The 26,117-nt window shown below is 40.3% G+C and overlaps 1 protein-coding gene across 31 annotated transcripts in view; it reads left to right on the top strand.

The window, feature by feature from the left end:
• Nucleotides 1-26,117, top strand: part of GRIP1 (glutamate receptor interacting protein 1) — a 746,896-nt gene that overhangs the window by 695,793 nt on the left and 24,986 nt on the right. For 16 of the 31 annotated variants that reach the window (XM_071218929.1, XM_058308387.2, XM_058308386.2 and 13 more), the window contains 5 exons: nt 7,095-7,239; nt 9,410-9,549; nt 9,719-9,913; nt 21,517-21,673; nt 22,486-22,597. In XM_071218929.1, coding sequence (XP_071075030.1) covers nt 7,095-7,239; nt 9,410-9,549; nt 9,719-9,913; nt 21,517-21,673; nt 22,486-22,597 — 749 coding nt within the window. Of the gene's footprint in view, nt 1-7,094; nt 7,240-9,409; nt 9,550-9,718; nt 9,914-21,516; nt 21,674-22,485; nt 22,598-22,709; nt 22,755-26,117 lie in introns of all 31 variants that reach the window. The other 15 variants (XM_071218930.1, XM_058308390.2, XM_058308385.2 and 12 more) reach the window with 1 other exon arrangement.

Below are 26,117 nucleotides of genomic sequence, written 5' to 3'. Positions count from 1 at the left end.
AATTGATCAGAGGAAGAGAATGAGCCAAAACAGGAAGTTAGACCATGGCATATTTGGGGAACTCCTAGTAGGCAGATGTGACCAAAGCTTAAAATGTGTGTACAGTCTTGGTAGTAGCTGGGCTGGAAAGGTATACTGAAGCCAAATCATTATGGCCCATGTAAATCATGTTAGGAAATTTGAACTTTACCCCAGAAGGCAATGGGAAGCCATGGAAGGATTTAAAGCAGCCCAGTGGGGTAATAGTATTTGGTACAGTGACCAATGCTTGCAATTGTTTACTAAAGTATTAAAAGAGGCATTCAAGAGAGTCTGAATTAGCTATTTCTACCCAGACCACGGGAGGCAATGGGATGGACTGATAAGAACAGCAGAATGGTTTTCAGCTGATAAGCTGGAACTCTAGGGCAAATTAACTTTTCTGAGCATCAGCTTCCTCATCTATAAATATCCATTTAATGACTAAATTACACATGACTTTTAAGGATCAAAGGAGTTAATGTATTTAAGCACTCAGCACAATGTTTGGCATCAGGCAAAGCCCATTGAATGTTAACTATTAAAAGCCATTATTAGGATTTTTTAAAATTAATTTTAACTTTATGATAATCACATATTTTAGAACACTTAGGGTTGTGGAATTCCTCCCCCTCTAGATCCAGTCACCTGCAAGAGCTTGTCATCTTTCATTACCAAAAGAATGTAACTCATGTAAAGTGGAATGGTTTTTGCTTGAGTCCAGGGCTCCAGGACAGTTGCTGGTACCTAGTCCCCAGATCCCCAAAGATGCAAATAATCAACTTGAAATAAAATCTGTAGTTTTGCCTTGATTGTAGATGAAGAAGGGAGAGTTTGGAGAGCTGCCTATGGACTGAGAAGGAACCCTGGGACAAAACATTAGAAAATTTGGGGAATTTGTGGGAACAGATGGAGGCCTCCAAATTACCCCACATAGATTGTACCAATCACATATACTTCTGCAGCTAATCGTTTCTCTATTGATTTAGAGCACCTCACTTGTAATATATGGAAAGTTTTGAGACACCACAAACTCAGGACTCTTCATGGACTCTTATCTGTGCAGAGAAGCTATTTCAGGCTGTACTCGGTCCTTTCTGAAGCAAATTACCTTTACGCATTTCCAAAGAGAGTATTATGCAGATATAACCTTAGCACCAGTTAAATCTGTCCTTCAAAACTCAGACTTTCATATTTTCTTTCAGTTCATGAATGTTAAGCCAAATCAAGTAACTAGTAGCAGCTTTTCCCCCTAAACCCTAGAGTAGAATAGCAGAGATGCCCTCCCACTTGCTTCTAAGAATGAATCTGGCTGTGCTAGGAGCAGTGGTAGGGGATGTATGTTGACAAGAGAGTGGCTGCCAAGGGGAACCTATGTTTAAAAAAATTTTTTAAGTACTCTTCCCTTTTTTTTTCTTGTTTGATCTCTCAGAATAATTGCTTGCAAACTTGAGTGCACATCAGAATCACCTGGAGGCCTTGTTAAGACAGATAATTTGCTACAACATAGATAGATCTTGAAAGACATCATAAGTGATATGAACTAGCATTATATGAAATAACTAGAATATGCAAATTCACAGAGACAGAAAGTAGATCACAGGCTACCAGCTGCAGAGGGACGAGGGAATGGGGAATCAGTGCTTAATGGGTAGAGAGTTTCTGTTTGGGGTGATGGAAATGTTTTGGTATACGGTGGTGACAGTAGCACAACACTGGATTTAATTAGTGTCACTGGATTGTGTGCTTGAAAGTGCTTAAAATAGGAAATGTTATATTGAATACATTTTACCACAAAAGCGCACACACACACAGGTTGCTGGGCCCCTCCCCAGGGTTTTGATATCTACAGGTCTGGCGTAGGGCTGAGAATTTGCATTTCTAACGAGTTCCTAGATGATGCTGAAGCTTCTGTTCCCACTCTACCCTTTGGAAAGCACTATCATGTAGGAACATTAGCCAGCTTTGAGACTTAAAAATTATCGCTTAACACATAAAGAAAATTTGAGTTCTACTTTCAGATGCTCAACAATTCCTGGGAGCAGGAAGATTTTCTTACAGCACATTATTCTGACATGACCAGGAAGAATGGCCACACAACAGGAAGGAAGCGGTAGGGAGTATTGTTCTAAATGCGTCATTTTCTCAGGACTGTCTTAACACCAGAATTTTGGCTGTACCCTCAATTAATTCCATCACTTTTAGTTGAAGTGAACTTTGGTTGACCTGCATGTTTATGCCTTCCGACGGCTCTCTCCCAAATCCATGCCTCCTGTTTGGCCACAGAAGCAGCTGCCATTATGGGTTCAAGCCAGATAGTTTTCATTTTGTTAAACAGGCAGCACTCAAGAAGCCTGATAATAACATCGCAGATAAGTAATGCTGTAATTTTGCATCTGTTCTGCAGTCCCATTAATTTTCTTAACTAGAGCTGAGCAGAACAAACAAGTAGGCTGGCCCCCTTTCACGTCTTTCACTAATAGTTGTAAACCCTATGTTGTGATAGAAAAGCTGCTTATAATATCATTAACATCTGTTTAGGCTCCCTTCAAAACTTACTGGTGATCCTGCATTTCTTTCTCAGAAAGTTTCTGTGCTGGTTAAACAGTTTAGTTACTCCATTCTCAGCTGAAGCAGCTGTAAGGAGAGAGTATCTTGGAGCACTCACACCTCCAAATTGGCATACACATCCCTTTCTAAATGACAGTCATTACCCTCCTCCTAAGCTGCAGGGCCTTGTAGATGCCAGTTGAGCTAAAGCCCAAGAAGACAGATGGAACTAGAAATGCAGCCTGAAGCTGACTCTCTTGGAACTGTGGAGAGAGGATGTTCTAGGTTTGCTGTTCCACTGATGGCAATCCCAGGTCTTTGTCCAACACTTTGAATGAGCCAGATTGGGTTTGCATTACCTGCCTTGGAGAAGGAAACTAGACTTTGGTGTTTCAGGGAGGCTGACTCCCAAAGCTCCCTTAGAGACCTCTTGCCTCAGAACCACTACCATGTGCTACCACTCATTCAGTCATTCATTCATTTATCAAGCATTTATTGAAACCTCTTTGGTGCCAGACATTGTTCTAGGCTCTAAGGATATGAAGATAAAACCTCTGTTTTCATGTGTCCCTTTTCTAAGAGAAGAAACGAGTAAAGAGATAATTAAGATTTAGAGAAAAGTATATGCTAGAATATGCATTCTTGATGGGGGTTTTTTCACCCCTAAGAGGGCAAAAATTGGTTCTTGGGGAGTGAAAAACCTTAGATATTACAATGGTTTGTGGCCCTCCAAAGTTCAACCCTCCCTGGGTTTCTAATTTCTCTCATTAGGGAGAATTTAAATTAAATTAAATTTTCCTCCAGAGGGTAGGAGGAAGGATAAGAATCAAAGAAAAGGTTGAGAAATACTAGACAAATGCACAACAGCTTTGGCATCTCATAGGAAAGGCCTCCAGCCTCAACTGGGAAGCCAAGAAGACTTCCCGAAAAATAAGACATCTGTACAAAATTTTAAAGTAAAAGTAGGAATTAACTAGGGGTAGAAATGGAAGAAAGGTATTTGTGCAGATGGAATAACATGTGCAATGGTTAAAGATGATAACCATGATAGAGAAGAACTGCACATGGTTCAGTGAGGAGAGAAGCTAGGATGGGGGTAAGATGAGGGAGGGTGTGGTGACTCTCTAGAGAGACAGAGGTTCCAGCTCAGGGGTTGTATTTTCTCCTTGAAGCATTAGGGACTCAATGAAAAGCTTCAAATAAGAGTATCATGATCAGATTTATGCTTTAAAAGCAATCTGGGAAAAGAAGGGAAGGACTTATACATTGCCAGCACTGGAAAAATTAGGTGAAGGGTCAGGGATGGGAACTGAATCCCAAGCAAGAAAACAATTTAGGAGGATACCATTGGTATGGTAAATTGGACAAAGCTGAGATGGGGCTTCCTCTACAACAGGTAATAATAGTAAGAGGCCCTAGGAACCTTGCCTTGTGGGTCGTTATTAGCCAGACTAATAAAGCATCTATTTACTCAAGACATAGACATAAGGTTTTTCTAAGGTAACTTATTCATTTTCTTTAAAAAAAAAAAAAAAACTTTTTATAACGCAAATTTAAAATAAATACAAAAATAGAGAAAAGTAGTGGAATGAGCCATCATCACCTAGTGTCAAAAATTATTAACTTATGACCAGTCGTGTTTCTTCTATGCCCTATCCAAGATTCCCCACCCCATCCATACACTGGATTGTTTTGAAGAAATTTCAGTTATTGTATAATTTCATCTTGCAAATATTTTTGATGTAGCCCTAGAACATACTCTTTGAAAAGACTTTTAAAACATAACAAAATAACATCACTATATTTTAAAATATTAATAATATTTTGATACCATCAAATATCTACTCTGTTCACCTTTTCCTAATTATTTCATATATATATGAGGAGAGAGAGAGAGATGTTGTTCTTTCATTTTGTTTTAACAGTTTGGTTGTTTGAATCAGAATGCAAAATGATCTACTCATTGCTTTCAGTTATCTCTCTTAAATCTCTCCTTTCTTTCTGTGTGTATGTGTGTGTCTGGCCATTTATTTGTTGAAGACATCAGAAATAGGTTTCCTTTTCTGTCAAAATCTAAACTCAGCTTTGCTTCTTCCTTCTTCCTCCCCAGTGTGGTTAGAGAAACGTGTCTTTCTTAGCTCAGAGACTGACATTTTCAGATTTGTATCTCCTTTACTATCCGAACTCATTGAGAGTTCTAACAACTGTCTTCTAGTTATAGGGAAGCCTCAGATGTGTAACAAAAATGCCCCTGCATAAGAGAGCCTGAAAAAACTGTCCTAAGTACTTTTACTCAATCTCTGATATATTTCTGTTATCTTTGTGACACAAGGAGCAGAATTGTCCAAAAATAACACAGGGTACTCTGAGTTGCCTAAAGAATGAACTACATGGAACCAGGCCCTCCCTCTTCTCCCAGAGACTGGGACTGCCCCAAACTCAGCTTTCCATGCAACCGGTGACTTTTTCATCTGAACTGAAGGAACTCAAACTTTCGAGGGCCTCAGGGTTTCCAAGTTCTGGGCACCAAGCATTCCCAGACAACTCCCATGAAGAGCTGCCACCTAAATCCAGAATGCTTGGTGCCCATTGACAAGGTTGTACTCATAAACTTGCCCTACAAGGGAGAGCAGTAAGGGGTCCAGGTCCTTCCACTGGCATGTCCACCCACATGGCCAGCATACCAAGCAGAACCTAATATTTAACTATGCCAGAAATTTTGGATCAGTTGACTCATCCAGAATCTATTGGTGGTACAGCCACAAAGTACATGTAATATCTCCAGGGATCCCCTATTCATTTGCATCAAAATCAGCTCTGAAGGGTCATGATGCATCACAGTGTAGAAAAATTTAGACTTTTGACCTCTGTCCATTATTTGCTTACTTCCGTCCTGATGCTGTTGTCAGCAGCCCCTTGGCCAACTGTCACCCACCTATAGGCCACAACTCAAGCCACAGTCTAGGAGAAGTTCTGTGAACCATCAGAGCTGTTGAAGCTTGAAGTGGAGAATTCTCAGCTTCCAATATAATAGTGGGCTATAATAATATATATATAGTATCAATGTAATATAATATTTAATTATATAAATATGTTAATATATTTAATAAATAGAAAATAAGATAAAATTTCCAAGAAAATACTGGAGAAGTTTTTATGCTCCAAGACATTGATTTAAGCATTGCAGTGTGTGGTGAATGGTCTCCAGTTGTCTCTGTAAGGAGGTTAGTAGGAGAGGAAGAACTCAGGAAGTAGAGGTACAGTCCAGAACTCCCCATCTATGGCCAGAAGTGAAGTAAGCCCTGGCAGGAGAGGACACATCACTTCCCACATTACTCAATAGACCATTCATTTTATATTCACTGTAATTCTTCGTTGCACACAGAGATAATTGAATTGTGAGCTCAAGCTTTTCTTGTCCTCCTTAGTTTAGGGTTTCATATTATAGATGAACAGCTGCTCAGTGCAGAAATGTGACTGTGTTAATGCTTCACTATGATTCAGAATGACTGTAAAAGCTGTTTTGTTAGAGTAGCTACTGGACCATTTCATTGTATCCTTAGGTACAAATATGAAATGGCTCCTTAACCATTCACAGCTCCTGGGCCCAAGGAATAGAACAAGAAATGCTCGAGAACTTGAAGCACGCCATAAAGAAATAAAACTCTTTGAATTCTGAGACTTCATATTTGCAAGCAACACAGTCAAGATGCCCACTGTGTTGAAGATGGCCAATGACAGCAGTCATCTGAGCATGTACTTTAGGCAGACCATCTTCACAAATGTCTTTGCTCATGCAAATGTTAAATAGCCAAGATTAGTTTATGGCAGAGTGGCCACTTGGTATATGCTACTGAAACAGAGCTGCCAGGGCTCCTCATTTCAAGAACAGAGGAGAGGTAATCATTCACACCTCCGATTTAATATCCGTTAACTCATCAGGAAGACTCACTTTTTAATGCCAAGTCAGTGGAATGATATGTAAGGGATTATAGATTTTCTGACTCTGTCTGAAAACTAAGTAGCCCCACTTAACAGTGTATATGTTATCATTTGCTTCACACTTGTGCAAAATCAACATTTCTGTATTAAAAGTTGACTTGCTTGTAAAGTCTGAAAAGGAATTGTGTGGCCCTATTTCCTCTTTGTCACTGAACAACTCTGTCCTCCCGTATTGGCTGTGCAGCCATGGGTTCGTTCCACCCATGGGTATTTCTCACCCATCACAGTATGCCAGGCAGGCACTGTGCTAGGCACAGCACCCAGCCTTAAGGTCAGTTGGGTGGCTCACTCAGATTTAAAATGTGCCAGCGGGCAATGTACCCCTTCACTGGCACTGATGATGACTACCTCCCTGTATTGGAATGCAAGATCCTATTAGGAAATGCCACTTGCTGAAATAATTGTCTGCGACCTAATGCTTTGATGATGCTATTTTGAACTTCCTGTTTTATATTTGAATATGTGTGTCTTATGGCTTTGCTTTTCCAAAGAAACCAATTATTACTCCTTGGCATTTATTGCAGATGAGCAAGAAAGTTCTGGAGCAATTATTTACACCGTGGAGCTTAAGCGCTACGGGGGGCCCCTTGGCATCACGATTTCGGGAACTGAAGAGCCGTTTGATCCTATAATCATTTCAAGCCTCACTAAAGGGGGATTAGCAGAAAGGTAAAATTTGAAGGAACTGCTACAATTACCTAGGTCTGAGATATGCTTCCTTCTTCACTGCCACAAAAAAAAAACCCAAAAACCCATAACAACAACAACAAAAACAACCATTCTCCCCTCTCTTTCTTGGTTATATATTGACTTTTTCAAATCTGCTCCACGGATTGATTTTAGAGCCTGAGCCCTCTCAGTCAGAGCTCTAGCTTGACTTTGAGGGGCATCTTACAGGCAGTAAAAGACGTCATGAGCTTAGTGTTGATATTGCTCTCCAGAAATGTATAAACTGACCACAGTTGACTAGAGGTAGATTTATATTGTGTCCATTTTGAGAGGAGGAGATGAAAGTTCAGGAAGGTTAAAAGGCTTGTCCAATTCAATTCAGCAAACATTTACTGATCCTCTGTTACCTGACAGGCACTGTGCTTCAACTGCTGTGCTTCTAGGAATGAGGATGACACAGGCTTCATCTTTAAAATTTCAGGACACAAAGTGTAGTATCTCTCTTAATACCTTGCTAATTGGTATGCTCATTTGTTCTTTGGTGATGATGCACTGCCCACCCCACTCCCAAACTACATTTTTTTCTGAAGTGGGCTGTGGGGTATATTCCAATCCCCATAACCTACCTGTCCTTCAATAATCTAGCTGAGCAGTGCACAGCACATTATTGATGCTGACACTTGAAGACGATGGTTTGTAAAACAGAGGCATAGAATTTTGGAGCTAAAGGTGCCTTAAGAATCAGCTCACCTGACATCTTAATCTGCCAGACAGGGGTACTGAGGCAATTCAAGGTTACTCTGCTGGAATTTAATATTCCGATATTAATGGAGACGCCCATGGTATGATGTTCTTCAAGCATCCTCCTGAATCCCAATCTTAGGTATCTCTGTTAGAGAGACATCAATGAAAGATTAATATCCACCTGACTCAGCAACCTACTGGTAAAGTGTCCTGTGGCTTACAGCATAGATCTTTCACAAACTGGAGATTCTTTATGAAAGAATGAAAACATGATTTCTGTGAAAAAAATAACTTCCTCAAGTGTGGGTGCACTGGTGGACTTACTAAGCAGCCCCTCAACCTGTACGACCCTTTGTTGCCTCCATTGCCCCCAACTGCTGCTGCCAGCCCAGCTGCCCCATAGCAAGCTATGGCCAGAGCCCTCAGTCCCAGGCAGGCCCCGGGATGGGTCAGTCTCTACCCTCACCGTCCTCCACCATCATCAAGGCCAGTACCCAGGAGGCCAGCAGCTGGGACTCAGGCGCTGCTACAGCCTCGATCCACGTGGAGAGAACTGGGTATCCCTGAGCTTCCTGCTCTGACTCGACTCCTTCCCCACCCGGTGCCTCCAAACAAAGGTAGATGAGGCAAAATCCAAATTATAAATTCCATTCTATAGAGTGAGGGGTAGGGATGGTACCAAAAGTGTTTATTGATTTGTTCATCAATAGTGATTTATTTTCTTTTTCCATGTTCCAAGGAGTGTGCTAGGATGTTTTCCAATTCAATTCTCATGGCTGCCCTGTGAGATGGTTCTCCCCACACTATTGATAAGGAAACTGACACTCAGGGAGGTTAAAACAAGGTACCCTGGTCCCATGGCTGGCAATTGTCAAAGTTGGATTCAAACATCACACGAATTGATTCCTGAGTTCAGCCCCTCTCAGTTCTTGGCATCATCAACAGGATCACATGTTTGGGTGTGAGGGTTGCTTTTCAATTAGTTAACTGTACCAGGGGACTGGTGGATGCCCCGACTCTCTGAATCTCATTCCCGGTGAGCCTGGGCGCTGATTGTGTTAAACACTTGAAACCTGTAGAAAGAAGGAATTACTTTATGCTAAATATTGCTGCAATTGTTAATTTACTTGGAATTTTTTAAAGAATTATTAAATGACTCAGCTTTTGGGGTTTAAAGACCACACAAGTCCATTTTAAAAGCCAATTAAAACAAGTTTTCCAATTTTATTTGCAACTACAAAGAAATTCACAACAGATGCAGTTGTCGTAGCCCGTTGCTCTGAAGAAAGCCATAAGTGACCTCTAGAGACGCTTGCCGAGTCTTCACTGTTGTGACTACGTAACATGTGTCAGGGAATTTATATATATATATTCAGGAGCTTGCCAGAATTGTCTCTACCTTTTCCTGTTTGATTTGCTGTTTCAGAACTGGTGCCATCCACATAGGAGACCGAATCCTCGCCATCAACAGCAGCAGCTTGAAGGGGAAGCCTCTGAGTGAAGCCATCCATTTGTTACAGATGGCAGGCGAGACTGTCACCTTGAAAATTAAGAAACAGACAGACGGTGAGTGGGTCGAGAGGCACAATTAAGGATTTCCAGAGCGTTTCTCTCCCTAAAAGAATGGGCAAGTGTCTGTGTGCGCATTTTTAGGGAAATGATTCTCCAGCTATGGAGTATTCGGATATCTATTTAGATCGACTCTGATGCTAAAATTGCTTTCCTGTCTTTAAAGCCCAGTTAGCGTCAAGTCCCAAGAAATTCCCCATTCCCAGCCACATGAGTGACCTGGGAGATGTGGAGGAGGACTCCTCTCCAGCCTCGAAGCCAGGCAAACTCGCCGACATGTACTCCTCCGCAGTGCCCAGCGTGGACAGTGCTGTCGACTCATGGGACGGCTCTGGGATAGATGCCAGCTACGGGAATCAAGGTATATCCTACTCTTGGGAGTGGGGAGCAGAGGATTGTCACTGCTGAGTCCTGTCTTTTTCAGAGTCACTCTCGGCTCCATGAGGAGAATTTTTAACTTGACTCTGTGTCAGTGTCACCACACTGAACACACTGAATACTTTCACTGACCTGACCTGATATTTCCTTCTTCCTAAAGCTGATAAGTCACGAGCATTTATCAAACACCAACAGGCCCCCATTAGATGTCCAAGGGTTTGAGCTATAGTTTGTCCTTCAAGCTTAAATTAATATGACACAAACCACACAATCAAGTGGTTCATTGCAGACAGTCCCCATTGTTTTCTTTTTTTAGGAAGTTCCCAGCAAAGATGGACTGGAGAGTGCTGGAGGTGTGCATAAGATTTGTGGCCCCATTTTAGACCTGCCTCCTCCTGACTTTCATCAGCACTTGTGGGGTTTTCCCCAAATACTCATCTGAAAGTGTTGTAATCATAATATATGAAATTATCTTCATAAGAAGAAGTAGAAACCCACTGTACATTAAAATTTAAACCTTACTCGCAGAATATAAACCACAAAAAGTATTGGACTGAATACAGAATATAAACTGCAAGTTTCTAAAAAAAGTGTTTCGCGCCCTCTGTTACACAGCCCAAAAAAGAAATGTGTCAATACTTTTTCACAATCCTTGTTCTTTCTCCTCATCTGAGCCTTACCTTCTCTCTGGTGCCTTGTATAAATTCTAGCCTCTGAAATCTGTCCATGCTCTGGGTTTAAGTGAGCCAGAGACTGAAATAAACAGTGTGGAGATCACAATTTTGGGTGTGAGGGTTGCTTTTAAATTAGTTAACTGTACCTTTAGGAGAGTTTGTCTCCAGTTTTCTCTCTTTCTGGTTCTCCTAGTTTTCTTCTCTCTCTACCTGACTTTGACTTTGTCACTCTCTGTTCAGTTCTGTGAAGGGTGAAGAAAAAAATTTTGTACACATAAAAGTAGAGCTTTCATATGTCTGGAAATTAATTTTTCCCAACTCATAATTCCTTGTCACAAGTTAGCTATGGCAACAAATAACAGACGCTCTCATTGCTTGAAAGTTCAGGGCCCTAGAAGATTCTCTGGACAAAGGACACAAATGAAATTCTATTAGAGTAGATTCTTAAGGGTTATCCAAATTGTTTATCTATTAAAATAAGTTGCTTGCTGCTTGAAATGTAGAGACATTTTTGTTACACAGAGAATTTGAGAAGGATGCTATTGACTTTAATGAGTTCTGCCCCATGTGTGAGAACTGAGCCACTCAGTCACTTTACACCATGGGATCAGAACTGGATTAGCACACTAAATATAGGGCCTTTTCCCTCATTGGTAAACGATGAAGAACTGTTAGACATTTTGAAAATTTGAAATCCTGGATAGGAATTAGTGGTCCCAGTAATATTAAATTTGGCATTTACAACTTAGAAATCTTTATGAGGTTGAAGAGAGAAAAGAGATTAGGAGAGATAATGGCGGTTAGGACAGAACTGAAGGCCTCCAAAGTCATTCCAAGAATAGTAGCAATACCTTATGCTTGTAAAACACTGGAGCGTTTACAAAGTACTTTCACATTCCTAATCTCCAGTAACTCTTATAACCAACATGGAAGTCGAAGGACCAATGTTAATCACAGAATTTCAGTGTTAGGAGAGGCTTTAGAAGTCATCCAGTTTTATGTCCAGTGTGGCACTTTGTCTTTTCTAGCCTTGCAGCAAGTCATCACTGTGACAAGTTGCTCCCTAACTGTTAAGGCAGCTCTCCCCTTCCATGTAGCTCTGATGGCTCCAAAGTTCTCACTTGTTTTGAGCTGAAATCTGTCTGCTTGTAGCGTCTGCATATTACTCCTACTTCTACCCTCAAGGTCATTCAGAGCTAGACTAATGCCTCTTCCACTTGATAGCCCTTCAGATACTTGAACACAGCTTTCATGTCTCTTCTGCGTCTTTCCTTCTCTAGGTGAAATAGCCCCAGTTTCTTTAACTCTTCCTGACGTAACTTAGTTTTGAGTACTTTTTTTTATCATCCTGAGTCCTCTCTTCTGAATATGTTCAAATTTAACTCTATACTTAATAAAGTATAGTACTTGGCAAAGAAAGTCATACAGTAATCGAACAGCCCAGAGCAAAGCAAGCCTGCCACTTTCATCATCAAAGATAGCTGAATTTATCAACATAACCTGCCTCAACATGAGAATTTTGATGATCACATCCTATCTGTCACTAGTTTTGATCTTACTGTTTACCAAGACCTCAGTCTTTTTTTTTAAACTTACAATATTGGGTTAAACCAGATCTCTCCAGTTTATGCTTGTGAAGTTGGCTTTTTAAAAACAAGAACCATGCTTTTTTTCTTATTAAATATTATGTTGGTAGATGTAGCTTCTCTCCAACCTCCCAGAAGGCTTTCTGTCATATTCCTAAAAGACTTTGTACATTCCCCCTTCAAGTCTATAATAGTTACCCCCTGTTCCCAAAGGGATGTTGCTGACCTCCATAAGGCACAAATTCCTCCCTGGACCAGGAATTTATCTCTTTACAGAAAACATTCCTTATTGTTTTCTGCTGCTTCTCCAAAATGTCAGGTTTGCCCCGTCCATTCATTCAACAACTGTATAATGGCTGGTACAATATAAGGGCAGCATAGGCTAGGTATACACTGGTGTGCCTGTCGCAGAGATCACCCAGCTGAGAGGCCAGACAATAAATAAGTTAACAAACAAAATCAGTAAGTACCAGTCAGGTCAAGTATTATTTGGTTAATAAAAAGGGAATTAGGAAAGAGAGGCCAAGGTGGTGGGGAAAGAGGAAATGTGCTTAAAGAAGTCCCACAGTGGATGACGGTGAAGTCTATTGTGAAGCGCTTAGAACACGGAATTTCTTCCAACCTGCCCCTGGGTCAGGTTCTTTCACTTCCCATTCTCTCGACCCTTACATTCATGTCCTGCCTTATCAAAATCTTATGCTTTTGGTTCCCTTTTGTCTTATTTATTCCTTCTTCTAATTCTGAGAAAACCCTATCATTGCTTTGTATGGATTCAGCAAAGGCCAATACGTGATTAGATTAGCTAACGGTGTGTCTTAATTTGCCAGGGCTGCTCTGATAAATACCGCATAATGGGTGGTGGCTTAAACAACAAGCATTTATCAGCTCATGGCTTTGAAAGCCCGGAGTCCAAAATAAAGATGTTGGCAAGGCCATGCTTTCTCCTGGAGTCGTTAGCGTTCTGGCGATGCCAGGCCTCCATCACATGGCAATCTCTCTGTCTTCTGATTTCTGGCTTCTTCTGGTTTCTGGTTTCTGTGATGGACTGTGTCCAAATTTCTTCTCTCTATAAGATTTCCAGTCATAGGGCTTAAGAGCCATCCTGATTCAATTTACCCACACCTTAACTAATAATAGCATTTCAAATGATCCTCTTTACTAATGGCTCCCTCCACAGATTTGATTTGAATGTGTCATTTGTGGCATACATGGTTCAATCCCTGGGACAGTTGGAAGTTCTTTTATGAATCCCAAAAAGAAAAGATTATGTTGTAGGGTGTTTTTTGTTTTGTTTTGTTTTTAAAAGATTTATGTTTTTGAACTAATCCATTCCTGTGGGCGTGAGGTCCTTTTCTGGGACTATGTCAGTGAGGCATGACTCAGGTTGAGTATCTGCCCTCTTACTAGAGCTGATATAAAAAGAGACAGAGTGGGGAGGGAGAAAGATAGAGAGAGAGGAAAAAGGAAAAGGGAGCTCAGCCATTTTTGACCCTGCAATGTAAAAAGACTGAGGGATCACTAGCAGCCAAATCTTAAGCAGAAAGCCGCCAAGAGACTGGGCCCACGGAGTAGCTCAAGGCTGAAGAAATGAGCTAGATGCCTAATAGTGCACAGCAAACTCAAGAAGAAAGAGGAGCAGCTGAGGCTGAGAGAGGAAGCCCAGTAAAAGACAACCCTATGCCTGGCTGCCCACAGCTGAGCTCCAAGAGACAGGAGATTCTGGAGAAGAAGGCAAGGACCTCAGTAGAGGTCGGTGGCCATCTTTGTCATGGCGGGACCCCAGGATCACCAGCGGCTTACTTTGGTGAGAAAGCCTCTCCACTGATGCCTTAATTTGGACATTTCACAGTCTCGGGACTGTAAGCTTTTACCTATAATAAATTTCCCATTATAAATGCCAACCCATTTCTGGTACTTTGTATCAGCAGCCCTGTGACAAACTAAGATAATCCCCAACAGTATTTTTCCCCCACAGAACCAACTCTCTGATTTTTATTAGTTCCACTCTGTTTTTTTCTGTAATATAATTTTGCTTTTAATTTTAGTCTTTTATTCAGATCTTCTTAGATTTTGTCCCTCTTTTGACTAATTGGATGCTTAATTCATTTATTTCCATTCTTGTAGTTTTCACAAGGATGATAATGATTGATAAAAGATACCAACATGTACAGTCAGAATCTAACTTTCTCTTGATGTAGTTAAAGCATACAACATACTATTAATATCTACAGATAATCGCACAGAGCAAGAAACAGCAGAATCCTCCCCATTGGTGGGATTTCATTTTTCTTTCATTTCTTTCCTAATCTCTATAAGCGCATGTTTCATTTCTACATCTTATCTTGCCCAATTTCCCCTGAGCTCTTATATCTTCACTTTGATCTTTTGTTTTATGGTTGATGACTTTGCTGGGTATTTTTTTTTTCATTTGTGATGATATATTTGGTCATACTTATTGTCCATTGCAGCCTGTTTCTTCTGAGTATCCTTTATCTGCTATTACTTTTTCATGGTCCTTTCTTCCTTTTATGGTAATGACTTGGTATACATCTTATATTGGTACTTTTAAATGATTACTCATCTTTACATGAGATAAGGTCTTCCTGAATTGGAGGTTTGCTAGGGGTTCTGGGAAAGAAGAGCCCAGGTTGCATTCCAGGATAGCAAAAATTGCCCCCAGGTCACAGTGTCCTATGAGTGAATAAGCGTTTACCTCACCAGGCAACAGAAATCAGCAAGTGCAGGCTGCTCACCATGCAGAAGCCCTCCTTGCTCTCCTGCCTCAAGGAGAGATTGTTTCCCACGGCCAGGGCATGTCCACATGTGTTGTTTTCAGCTCACCTCTCTGGCTTTACCCTGGTGCCAAACTTGGTCAGAGGCACTTCCTGCTACCAGCCCCTGCAATCCATCCCAGTGTTTCAAAAAAGCATTGTGTTTCCTTCACGCAAACTGGAGGACTGGATTCTTTTGAAAACTATAGCTCTTGGTGTCTGCCATTGGCTTCTTTCTGTCTCCCTGTTTCACTTTCACTGAATCTGGAAAGTTTTCTTACGTATTATGGTTTGAGATTAAAGAAATACTCTAGTTTTGTTCAAGGTGGGGTGTGCATTCTTTTGTCATTTCTTTTTTTGAGATGATCTCAGAGAAGGCAGAACTATCTTTACCATTTTAAGACACCACAGTGTCTTCTAAACTGACTATTTCTTGGCAAGAACAATCATGAATATAATGGAAATCACAATATATTTCATAAAATATTATAAAATCACAAACACATGATTTGACTTCCTCATTCTTAACAAAATTGGGTCTTTAGAAACAAATTTGGCAAAGAATTATCTGGCTCACTTTCCTATATTAAAATGGGTTTCAAAAATGAAAATAGCAGCAGGAGCTACCGTCCCAAAATTGTAGAGTTGAAGATTGAATTCCAAAACCATTCTCTGATTTCAAATATTTTGGCTATGAACCAACATTGTTTAATTCACTTTTTTCAATTAATACTGAGTATGAACTGAGAGCTACAAATGGAAGATGTTAATCTACACTATACTGTGGTACTGAAAACCAATTACAATATTGGAATATCAGAATTTTACAAATATCTAAAGTGTAGTTACCCTAAAAATAAAAATCATCATGCCAAGATCCCATCCACTTTCAGAAGAACCTATATTTGTTAAAAGTTATTTTTCATTATGCAAATGAATAAAACTTAACACCATTCTTAGAGAAAAGGATCAAGACTAATTTTTTTAACCTTACGAAGTTTAAGAGCAAATATTAAAACCTAGCTGAGAAAGAAAGAAAAGAAAGGAGGAAAGAAGGGAGGGAGGAAGGGAAAAAAGAGAAAAAAAATCTAGTTTCCAATATCCTACCTGTATTTTTCATTTTAAGTGCTCACATCATCATTCAGTTAAAACAAAATTAATTATTTCTGGCAGTTGATTTTTTCTTAAATCTGGACTGCCTCATTTACTCCATTCCTTCTCTGGCTTTAAAATTTGATTCATGGTATAGAGGGATAGTTCTCAGACCTATTAACTTCTTCTCATCTAAGGCAACCAGCTTGCCTTTTACCCAACCCTAATTTTCCTCAATTTTAAATATTTAAAACTTGGTATTGTCATCTGCCTGCATCATTTAGGAGTTGAGTTTAGCTACATGTAAAAAAAACTCAAATGAGGATGTTTAGAAAAGATAAGAGTTTCTTTTTCTCCCATTATAATATAAAGCCTGGAAAAGGCAAGTGGTTCCACAGTATCATCAAGTCTCAAAGATTTCCTACTTTCTACTCGTTAAACATTTCTGATATATCTCCATTGCCATTTCCTTTATTAAAATCTTCCTCAGGGGAGCGGGTCTAGCTCAGTGGTTGAGCACCTGCTTCCCATGTACAAGGTCCTGGATTCAATCTCCAGTACCTCCTTAAAAAAAAAACACAACTTCCTCAGGCCTGAAATTGTAATTGTAATTGTAATTAATTCCTCACTCATCTCCTTAATTTTAAATCTTACCATTCCCCCTTGCTATCAGTGATCTTTCTAAAAATCTAATCTAATTATGCCACTCCCTTAAAATATATATCTTGATTGTTCCCTATAGGAACGTCTAAGATCCTCAGCCTAAGAGGTCTTTGTAAGCTAGTCTCAAACTACTTTATCACTCTCAAATCCTGACACTTTGTTGTATCCTTTATTTCATATACCCTGTACTTCCCACTATTCTCTAAGCATGCTCTATTTTTTGGTACCTTGCTCTCACTGGATATTTTTATATGGGTGTTTTAATTCATTCCCTCCTTTTATCAGTTCTGAATCAATTAAGAAATTGAAATAGGAGTCACTTTTGGATTAAGAGTCTTTTTTTTTTTTTTTTTTTTGCTAGAGTTGGACCAAGCTGAGTTGGATTTGTAGACAAAATCAGGATTATTTTTCCTCTAGCTCTAACCCAGCATATCAGTTGGATTCATTTCAGCGGAAGAGAACTTTATAATGGCTTAAATAATAAAGGCATTTAAATGCTAGTATGTGATTCCACAGTGTCATCAGGAACCCCTGCTCCTAAATATTTCTGCTCTCTTATTCTTAGCATTTGGCTTCCACCTGTGGTTTCACCTCATGGTTCAAGATAGTTACTGGGGTTCCATCTATTACATCTACATTCCAGAGAGCAGGAAATAGGTTTGTAGGAAGCATCCCAAGAAGTCTCATCTACTTGACATTGGCCAGAGTTTTTCTCATGGGTACACTTAACTTCAAGGGAGACCAGGAAATATAGTTTTATTCTGAGCAGCAATGTGCCCACTCGAAAACCACTATTCTAGTACTAAAGATGAAGGGGAGAATGGAGACTTTGATAGGCAGCTAATAGTTTGTTGCAGTCAGCCAACTGCACAGTCTTCACCTCCCCGCCCCCATTGAGTTCAGAGAGCCACAAGAGCAAGACTAAGGTTTGCTCACCATATAGCACAGCATCAGTGGGAGAGCATGAGGCCAGAGAAAGCTAGGAAGGGACCGGGAACACATGTCCAGTGTTCTTTTCCAAATCTCACCTGTTAGGTAAGCCACTACTCCTCCTATGGGGAGGAATAAGTACCAGTGGGAAGAGGGACTAGAAGTGTTCCTGGAATACTGTTCCCTCCCTTGGAGTGGAGCAGAAACCCGCGGATGGCAATGTGGGGGCAGGCAGTAGGGTTTACCATAACCACACTTCACCAGTTTCTTCCTTCTGCTCCTACACTGTCTTAGCCAACGCTTCCACTCAGTAAGTGCCGACTCTTCTAATCCAAAGCCCCTATTTCACCTTTCCTTTGGTACCTTTAATGACCCACTGTCTGGCCTTCACACAAGCAGGATTAATTGTTCTGATCCCTGTTCTTCCATATCTGGGTGTTCAGGCTAAAAGGACAGCACTTATCACACCCCATTAGATTACTTTATGTGCTAGTAGCTCCTTCTCTCTCTCCCATACATAAACTAAGCTGTGCAGTTTTGGAGACAATGACTAAATTTTATTTATCTTTGCATTTCATGTTCTCATATAGTACCTGACACTTGAGACACTCAAATGTTTACTGAATTAATAATGCTAAAGCTTACCTCCTTCCCTAGTACCTCTATTTTATAGATGAGGAAACAGATTTTGAAAGGTAGGATGGCTTAGTAAATAGTAAAAATAGTGGATGTCTGTGTTCATTAAAAACTCCTTGTGTCTCAGGCACATCCATAGGTGTGTTTATACATTATCATCCTTAATTCTCTGTGCCTGTGAGGTATTTATCATTATCCCCATTTTATACTGAGGCACAGAGAGGTTACCTGTCCAAGACTACAGATCTAAGAAGTGGTAGGGCTGGAATTTGAACCTAAGTCTTTTCCCATGGCAATCCATGTGTCAGCATAGCTTGGACTAGGGCAGAGCTGGGACCAGCCCCAGGTCTTCTGACTCTGCACCAAACCCAGAGAGATTTGAAGTTATCCCCTTTCATTTCCCTCTTTATTGTAATGCAGTAACCATTGGATAGTGCTTATTAGAGCAAGGCATCCTTGTCATGGATAGGCATGCCTTTCAAAGTTGGCTTTTTCCTGTGCTGATGCTACACAACCTTATACCAAGAGCTCACCTTCAACAGCTGGAAGGAAAATCAGTAAGTTAAATCTAAAATGTTGGGGATTTCCCCATGGAACTCAGTGGTCATGTGGGATATATGCTTATCAGAAAGGACACCCTCAGAAGGATACCCCATTTACCATTCGGCTCTTAGAATGTTTAAAACCAGTTCAGAAAAGTGAGTTGCAGACTTCCCCTGTTCTTTCTGTATCATAAGAAGTGAAATTTCATATATTTCAGAGCTTCATCAGAGGGGGCCAATATGAAATGTACTTTTACTCAGTCTCATGTGTGTTCTCTTAATTCAGCAGCACTTTTGACAGAAAACTTCACATTCATTACACGCGACTTTTTTCCAAGTGACTAGCCACACTTCCGAAGTTACCCAAGAAAAATAATGAGTTATTGAGTTGTAAATATTTCCTCTTTTCCAAGGACTCCTAATCTTAATATCCTAAGACAGAAGGTTCATAGAACATTCCCATTATGCAGCTGTGGGCATTGCTCTGGGTTCTGGAAATCCAAACCTGTTGATCATAGAGCTCTAGCTAGTAGGAAGGATGGCATTATCAGATCTAATAGTGTAGGAAAAAGGAATGGGAAGATGATGCAGGAGTGTGATATGTATTACATTGCAACCAGGTACTATGTCTACACACCCACCCACATTCTGAAGTGATGGATGAAGCAGCAAGTAATGATTAATAACATGGAATATGGAGTCAGATCTGCAATCCAGACCCTGCTTTCCCACTTGAACCATCCAAAAGAATTTTGAACAACTGCATACCCCATCAGATTTAAAGTTGTCACCTAAATTTTTCTTCTGAAATATTTGCAAAGACTATAATTTCCAGTTTGTTGTAAATAGGTTTTAAATATATTTTTGTTAGCTCATTCAAATTCATGAGGAATGTCCATTACATAACCAAATTGTCTCACCCATCAAGCTAATCAGACTTAACTTCCTGTCAGAAAAGAAGTCAGTCCTCATTTTGCAATTCAAATAAACACAATGACATACCAGCCTCCTGACCCTGACGACCATGCTACTTCTGAATTCTAATGCTAAGAGACAGACAGAGAGATGGATGAGGGGTTAGACAGAAGCCTTGGCATGAGTTTGTGCATCATTGGATTAAGGTGCTTGCTGCTCCCAAGAGACCTTCCCTCAGGAGGGAGGCTTTCTCAAATTGTCCCTTGAGTTGACATTTGGGAGAGTTTTTATGCCCCATGGCTAAACTCCATCAAAGGTTTGAGGTGGTTGAGAAATATGTCTTTCATTTATAAAGTAGAAAAGAATAGTTGTGAAAGGGAGGTAAGGAGGGAGGACTGGCAGACCTCAGACCCCTCGTGCTTTCTCAGCAAGGTCAGTTTCAGGAAGAAATACGTGTGGGACTTGAGAATCTGAAAACTCAGTCTCCTAAAATTGTGCCTTGTATTCACTAGAAAGTTTGCAAGTATTCTGGGGTACTAAACCACTATTCTAAGCCTTAAGCATCTTCATCTATAAAATGCAAATAATGGTAGCGGACTTGGCCCAGTGGTTAGGGTGTCCATCTACCACATGGGAGGTATGTGGTTCAAACCCCAGGCCTCCTTGACGCATGTGCAGCTGGCCCATGTGCAGTGCTGATGCACGCAAGGAGTGCCATGCCACGCAGGGGTGTCCCCCGCGTAGGGGAGCGCCACACGCAAGGAGTACGCCCCGTAAGGAGAGCTGCCCAACACAAAAGAAAGTGCAGCCTGCCCAGGAATGGTGCCACACACACAGAGAGCTGACACAACTAGATGATGATGCAACAAAAAGAAACACAGATTCCCGTGCCGCTGACAACAACAGAAGTAGACAAAGAAGACGCAGCAAACAGACATAGAGAGCAGACAACTGGAGTGGGGGGGGAGGGGAAAGAAATAAATAAATCTTAAAAAAATAAAATAAAATGCAAATAATAATACTACCTACCTTCAAAGATGGTTACGAAAAATAAATACGATACAAATAAAGCACTTCATAAGTCTTGCATTCATAATAAGCATCCACTTACGGGTGCTTATTATGCATGCAAAAATCATTATTGCTTTTGTTACTCCTCTACTTGCTAACAACATCATTTCTCATTGGATTCCATAATCCTCAGGCCCAGCCCTAACATTTGAGCCCCAGTCTACATGACCAAGCCTTGTCCACACCTCCACAACCAGCTGCGCCTTGTCCGCTCCTTGGCCTGGAACCCCCCTCTAGTGGCAGAGTCCACTCTTGCACTCTGGGAGCACAGACTTGGCTAAGAAACCCTCACACATCCTGGAAGGGGACATGTGGCCATCTGGGCAGGAAATTCAGGGTTCTGACTTTCTGGAACTTGCCCTGAAGGGGGTATGTAGATCTGGTGGGCACGTCCCCTTGGCCTTGATGATTTCTTGCCCAGGCAGAAGAGGTCAGAAGCCATGTAAATTACTGGCCCGGAATAGGGGCCCTTCTGAAGTCTAAAGGTCTTACTTCAGGTTGCTGTTAGGATCCATTGAGATAAAGTGTGTTAGTATGTTCAATGAAAGATTTTAGTACTCTCTTGATGGCCTTTCTGATCCCAAATTTGGTTAAAGTACACACCCTTGAATAAACTAATGTAAACTGCCAAGAAGAACAAGTGACTTGAGAGGCTTCTCTTCGGGTACTTCAAATACAGAATATAACAGCTTCTTTATGTTTTTAGGCACCGGCTTTCAGGCTTCAGGTTACAACTTCAACACCTATGACTGGAGGAGTCCGAAGCAGAGAGGCAGTTTGTCCCCCGTCACTAAGCCACGAAGCCAGACTTACCCAGATGTGGGGCTGAGCGGTGAAGACTGGGACCGGCCCACGGCTAGTGGGTAAGGCTTTCCTCCAGCACTGCCGTGTCAAAGTCGACTTTGCGGCAGCTTAGACCAGACGTGAGCATCTCTATTTCTGGCATTGGTCTCTTGAAGCTGCCGTAATCGCCCCTGCTGGCCAGAGGGCAGGATGCTAAAGCACGTAAAGGCGCCGAGGCAGCGTGGGCATCCCGGCGCAGCGGGGAAGGATGTGGGTTCCCCTAGTGAATGCAGTAGTAACCCTTGAGGGAAATAGCCTTCCACAAATTAGGTCCTCACTTTGTGACAACTAACTTCCCTCTTCTTTCTGGTAAAAGATAGTGTCACCTGCAGTTACTTTTTTTGGAAAAAAAGACACACTGGGGCACCATATTTTTTACTAAGAAATGTATTTTGGGATTTTGTTCCTTACCAAAATATTTTAAGGAAATTCATAAAAAGTGTTCACGATTTATAATAATGTTTATAATAAGTGGGCAAAACACGTTTTTCTCTTAGAGACAAATTTGATTTCTCTTTCCTTATAGATAGAGCCGCTGAATATGTTCCCACACAGTGCCATGTTGCTGCAGCTCATTCAGCAGTAGCCACGAATAATCTGGAATTCATTTAGTGAGAACATGGTCCATCCTTTCACACGTCACAACACTTTGCATTTCCTAAAGCATCTTTGTGTTGGACCGGGCTTTCCTGGGAGGCGGCAGTTGGAAGAAAGCCAAGTTCAAAATGAATCTCTTCTTTTGAGTAAGATGGAGAGAGAGATTTTGAACACACACAAAGACACAAAATGTGTTTGGAAAGTTTTTAATCCAGACTGTGCTTCTTGATGACAGTTTTTCAGGGGCTCCCGACAGCACCGAGGCGGAGCAAGACGAGAACTTCTGGTCCCAAGCCCTGGAGGATTTGGAAACCTGTGGACAGTCAGGAATTCTGAGAGAACTTGAGGTAGCCTTAGTCCTGCTGCTTAATTTTATTATTTCTACATTCATTTTTTTGGTCCTTTTGAGTTTGCATTTATCACACCAGTTCATTTAAAAGCTTTAACCCCTTTCCACAGGAGAAAGCTGACAGGCGTCTGTCTTTGAGAAACATGACTCTCTTGGTACCTACCCTTTATGTTTATATTTTTGCTTGTGAAGCTGCCTTCCCTGCCCCCTTGCCCTCTGGAAAGCAATTTGATTTTATACAATGCAGTTGAAAGTCTTTATTTCCCCATTTCCACCCCCAAGCTTACTGACTTGTGGCTTCCGCCATTGCTCCCTGCTAACCCTGACTGTACCTGTTCCCCACCAAACGCTAAGGAGTGAGCTAAGTCTCCCAGCAGTGGCACATCTCATTCCCTTAGTTGCTTTAGAAAGGTTTCTTTGGCATGTTTTCATTTGTACCTGGTTTAGAAATTAATTTGATCGTTATGAGGAACATAAGAGGAAATTTTATTTTGTTCTGCCCTTTAAGTAGATATGATGCAGCTGGTGAAAAAAGGCCAATCTATTTTACAAGCAGCCAAAATATCACATAGTACCTCGCTGTTAATTGCAAATCCTGATTCCTTATTAACCTAGGTGAATAATAGAAGGAGTGAGATGGAGTGTAATAGCTGAACTCCCGGTGAGTTCTTTAATCAAAACCATGAATTCGCTGACAGTATTCATACTTTGGTCCAGGAAGTCCTGGACTGTTTCCTTTTATGTTCTTTTAAGTTTTCTGAGCTTAAAAAATAAAGTGGCAAAAATCTCCCCAAGTCACCATAAGGAATGTGAATGGCATAACTGGGTGAAACTCTATGCAATTCTAAAATGATTACTCATCTTTATATTATTTTGCTTCTCAACTGCATGTGTGGATAGTTTATGTGATTCTAATGTTTGTGAATCTGCAAAAAGAATCAGAAAGAAAAATATTAGTTTGAATTTATAAACATCACAGTGTTACTTGGCATGAATGTCAGCTTCAGAGCACTATTAAAGGACCTGGAGATGGATAAGCCTACAAAACTTGAATAAATTCAAATGCTAGCAATCGATTCCTTTATATGCAAGTTTTTGAAATTGTAGACTGCTTAAGTATCAGCTGGCTTATTTAAGCTTCTACCACTTCCTCTACGTAGAATGATCAGCAAAAGGGGCCCAGACTGAATAATGAGCTCAATTCACAATTCTGGAACAATTCAGGGCTTTTTGAAGGCATGTTTTGGCTCATATGTCTTTTTCATTTTGCCTTTTGATACTTCTCTTTTGAAGCTTTTCTTTCAATAGTTTCTTTTACACTATGTAAAAAGAAAATGATGTAAAAGTAATACAATGAGGTTATGTTTCACTGAGAAATTGAGCTGTCTCATGAAAACAGCATCAGCATAGAAATTATTTTGTGATGACCTGTAAATTTGTCCTCATATAGTTGTAGTCTTGTGTGGCCCTTGAAGTTAGAAATGAAGAAGAAGAAATGAGTTAAACTTACAAACCAAAGAGAAATTGAAGTCCTCAAGTATGACTGACTGGCAAATTTATAAATTAGTCTTATTTATAATTTTATCACAGAGAATATTCATTTATTAGTTTGAATGAATTCCAACCCCTTGATTGTAAATGCTATTATACCAAAAAAAAAAAGACTGAAACTAGTTTCCTGTAGGTAAAATTTACATCCAGAATTTTAAAAACTTAAGTATACTATAATAGGAATATAGGCAGAAGATTAAGATGAAAAATAATTAGAGCTGAAATGAAAATAAATTAATATACCAGTCATTTTCCCTATTGCTGGCAATAATATAGGTATAAATTTACCACTGAAAAAAATGCATAGGTTTAACAAGTAAGAAAAAATCTTACTATAAGACTTTGGACAAGTTACTGTGAAACTTTGGACAATATTTCTTCTTCTGTATAATATGGGGGTTATATGAACTAATGACTATGGCACTTAACACAGTACCTAGCACTTAGTAAATGCTCAATAAAAATTATTTTGCCATGTCTTAAGTATGAACACTGCTTTATTACTTGTTTAATATAAAATATGTATAGGAAGGTTTAATGAATGTCAGATAGAGAACTCTAAAGTTGCCTTAGAAAGAACACATGTTTATGAATTGTGCAAAATGAAAACAGGCAAACGTACTATAGTAGCCAAAATAAATCCTAAATATTAATAAATAATTTTTTCACTGTTCATTTTAGTGTTTATATTTATATTTGTGCTTTAATTTTTATATTTCTTCATAGAGGTTACTTATTCACTTAAAGTATTTTGCTTTCAAAGTGTTTCTTGCTCATTCCATGAAAAGGAATATAGAAAACAGATTAACAAAACAAATAATTAAGTAGGTGAAAACAATAGATAGATGGTCAGCACAGCAAGAAAATAATCCTTGGATGCTGTCAGTTGTGGTTGGTTAAACAAAGAAATAAAATATGCAACATAAAAAAGGAATGTCCCATGATACCAACAAAATTACTATTTGAAAGATTTTAGTAAGTTTAAAAAGAGAGTTTATCTAAAGTAAATCATAATACGAATAGCCCATACTTTTAAAATATTAGGTTTAACCATACACAATTGTTGATATTCTTGAGTTTTGTTTCATTGATCTATTAAAAAGGCAGTTTTGTATCGTTGAACCTGACACTTGACTGAGAAGCAGTACTGCCTGGTAGTCAAGAACAGGCCTGGAGGCAGATTGCTAGGGTTCCAGTCTCACACTTGTAACTGAAATGGGGAAGTATAGTAATTCCAATACCTACTGTATTAGTCAGCCTACGGCATGCCAATGCAAAGTACCAGAACTCCTTTGACTTTTATAGAGGGTATTCATTTGGGGTAGAAGCTTATGGTTACAAGGACTTAAAGAGTCCAACTCAAGGTTGTTTTCTCACCACAGCTAGTTGCCACATGCTGAAGAAAGATGGTTGCTCATCTTTGCCTGGTCTCTCCTTCCCCTCGGGGCTTCCACTCTTCTCTACCCTGGCAGAGGGCCTGTTTCTTTCCTGCCCTTCTGTATCAGTCTCAGCTGTTCTGCTCTCTTCCCAAAGTCAGCTACAAACTATCACGCAAATGGCTCATATCTCCCCAGAGCCCCAGGATCAAGAATGCCAGCGCTCTCTCCCTCCCCATCTGTCTATCTCAGTGTTTCTGTTTATATTAGACCCAACAAGGCGGCAAAGCCCCGACTTCAGCCAGGCCTTACTGATGTGGCCCAATCAAAAGACCTGCACTGATTTTATCAAGTAATCTCAATCAAAGTCCCCAATATGGCTCCATTCCTCAAGGTGATCAGGGTGATCAGCTGCTACCTAGTGGCAGGTTGATTACATCGGACCACCTCCATCATGGAAGGGGCAGTGATTTGTTCCACCTAGAATAGATGCATACTCCAGGTATAGATTTGCCTTCCCTGCATGCAATGCTTCGTCCAAAATGAACATCTGTGGACTTACTGAAAGTCTTATCCACTGTCATGGCATTC

Source organism: Dasypus novemcinctus, chromosome 12, assembly GCF_030445035.2.
Source record: "Dasypus novemcinctus isolate mDasNov1 chromosome 12, mDasNov1.1.hap2, whole genome shotgun sequence".
In the NCBI taxonomy this organism is placed as follows: Eukaryota; Metazoa; Chordata; class Mammalia; order Cingulata; family Dasypodidae; genus Dasypus; species Dasypus novemcinctus.
Note: the sequence above shows the minus strand (reverse complement) of the source record. Positions and strands in the feature narration are given on the sequence as shown.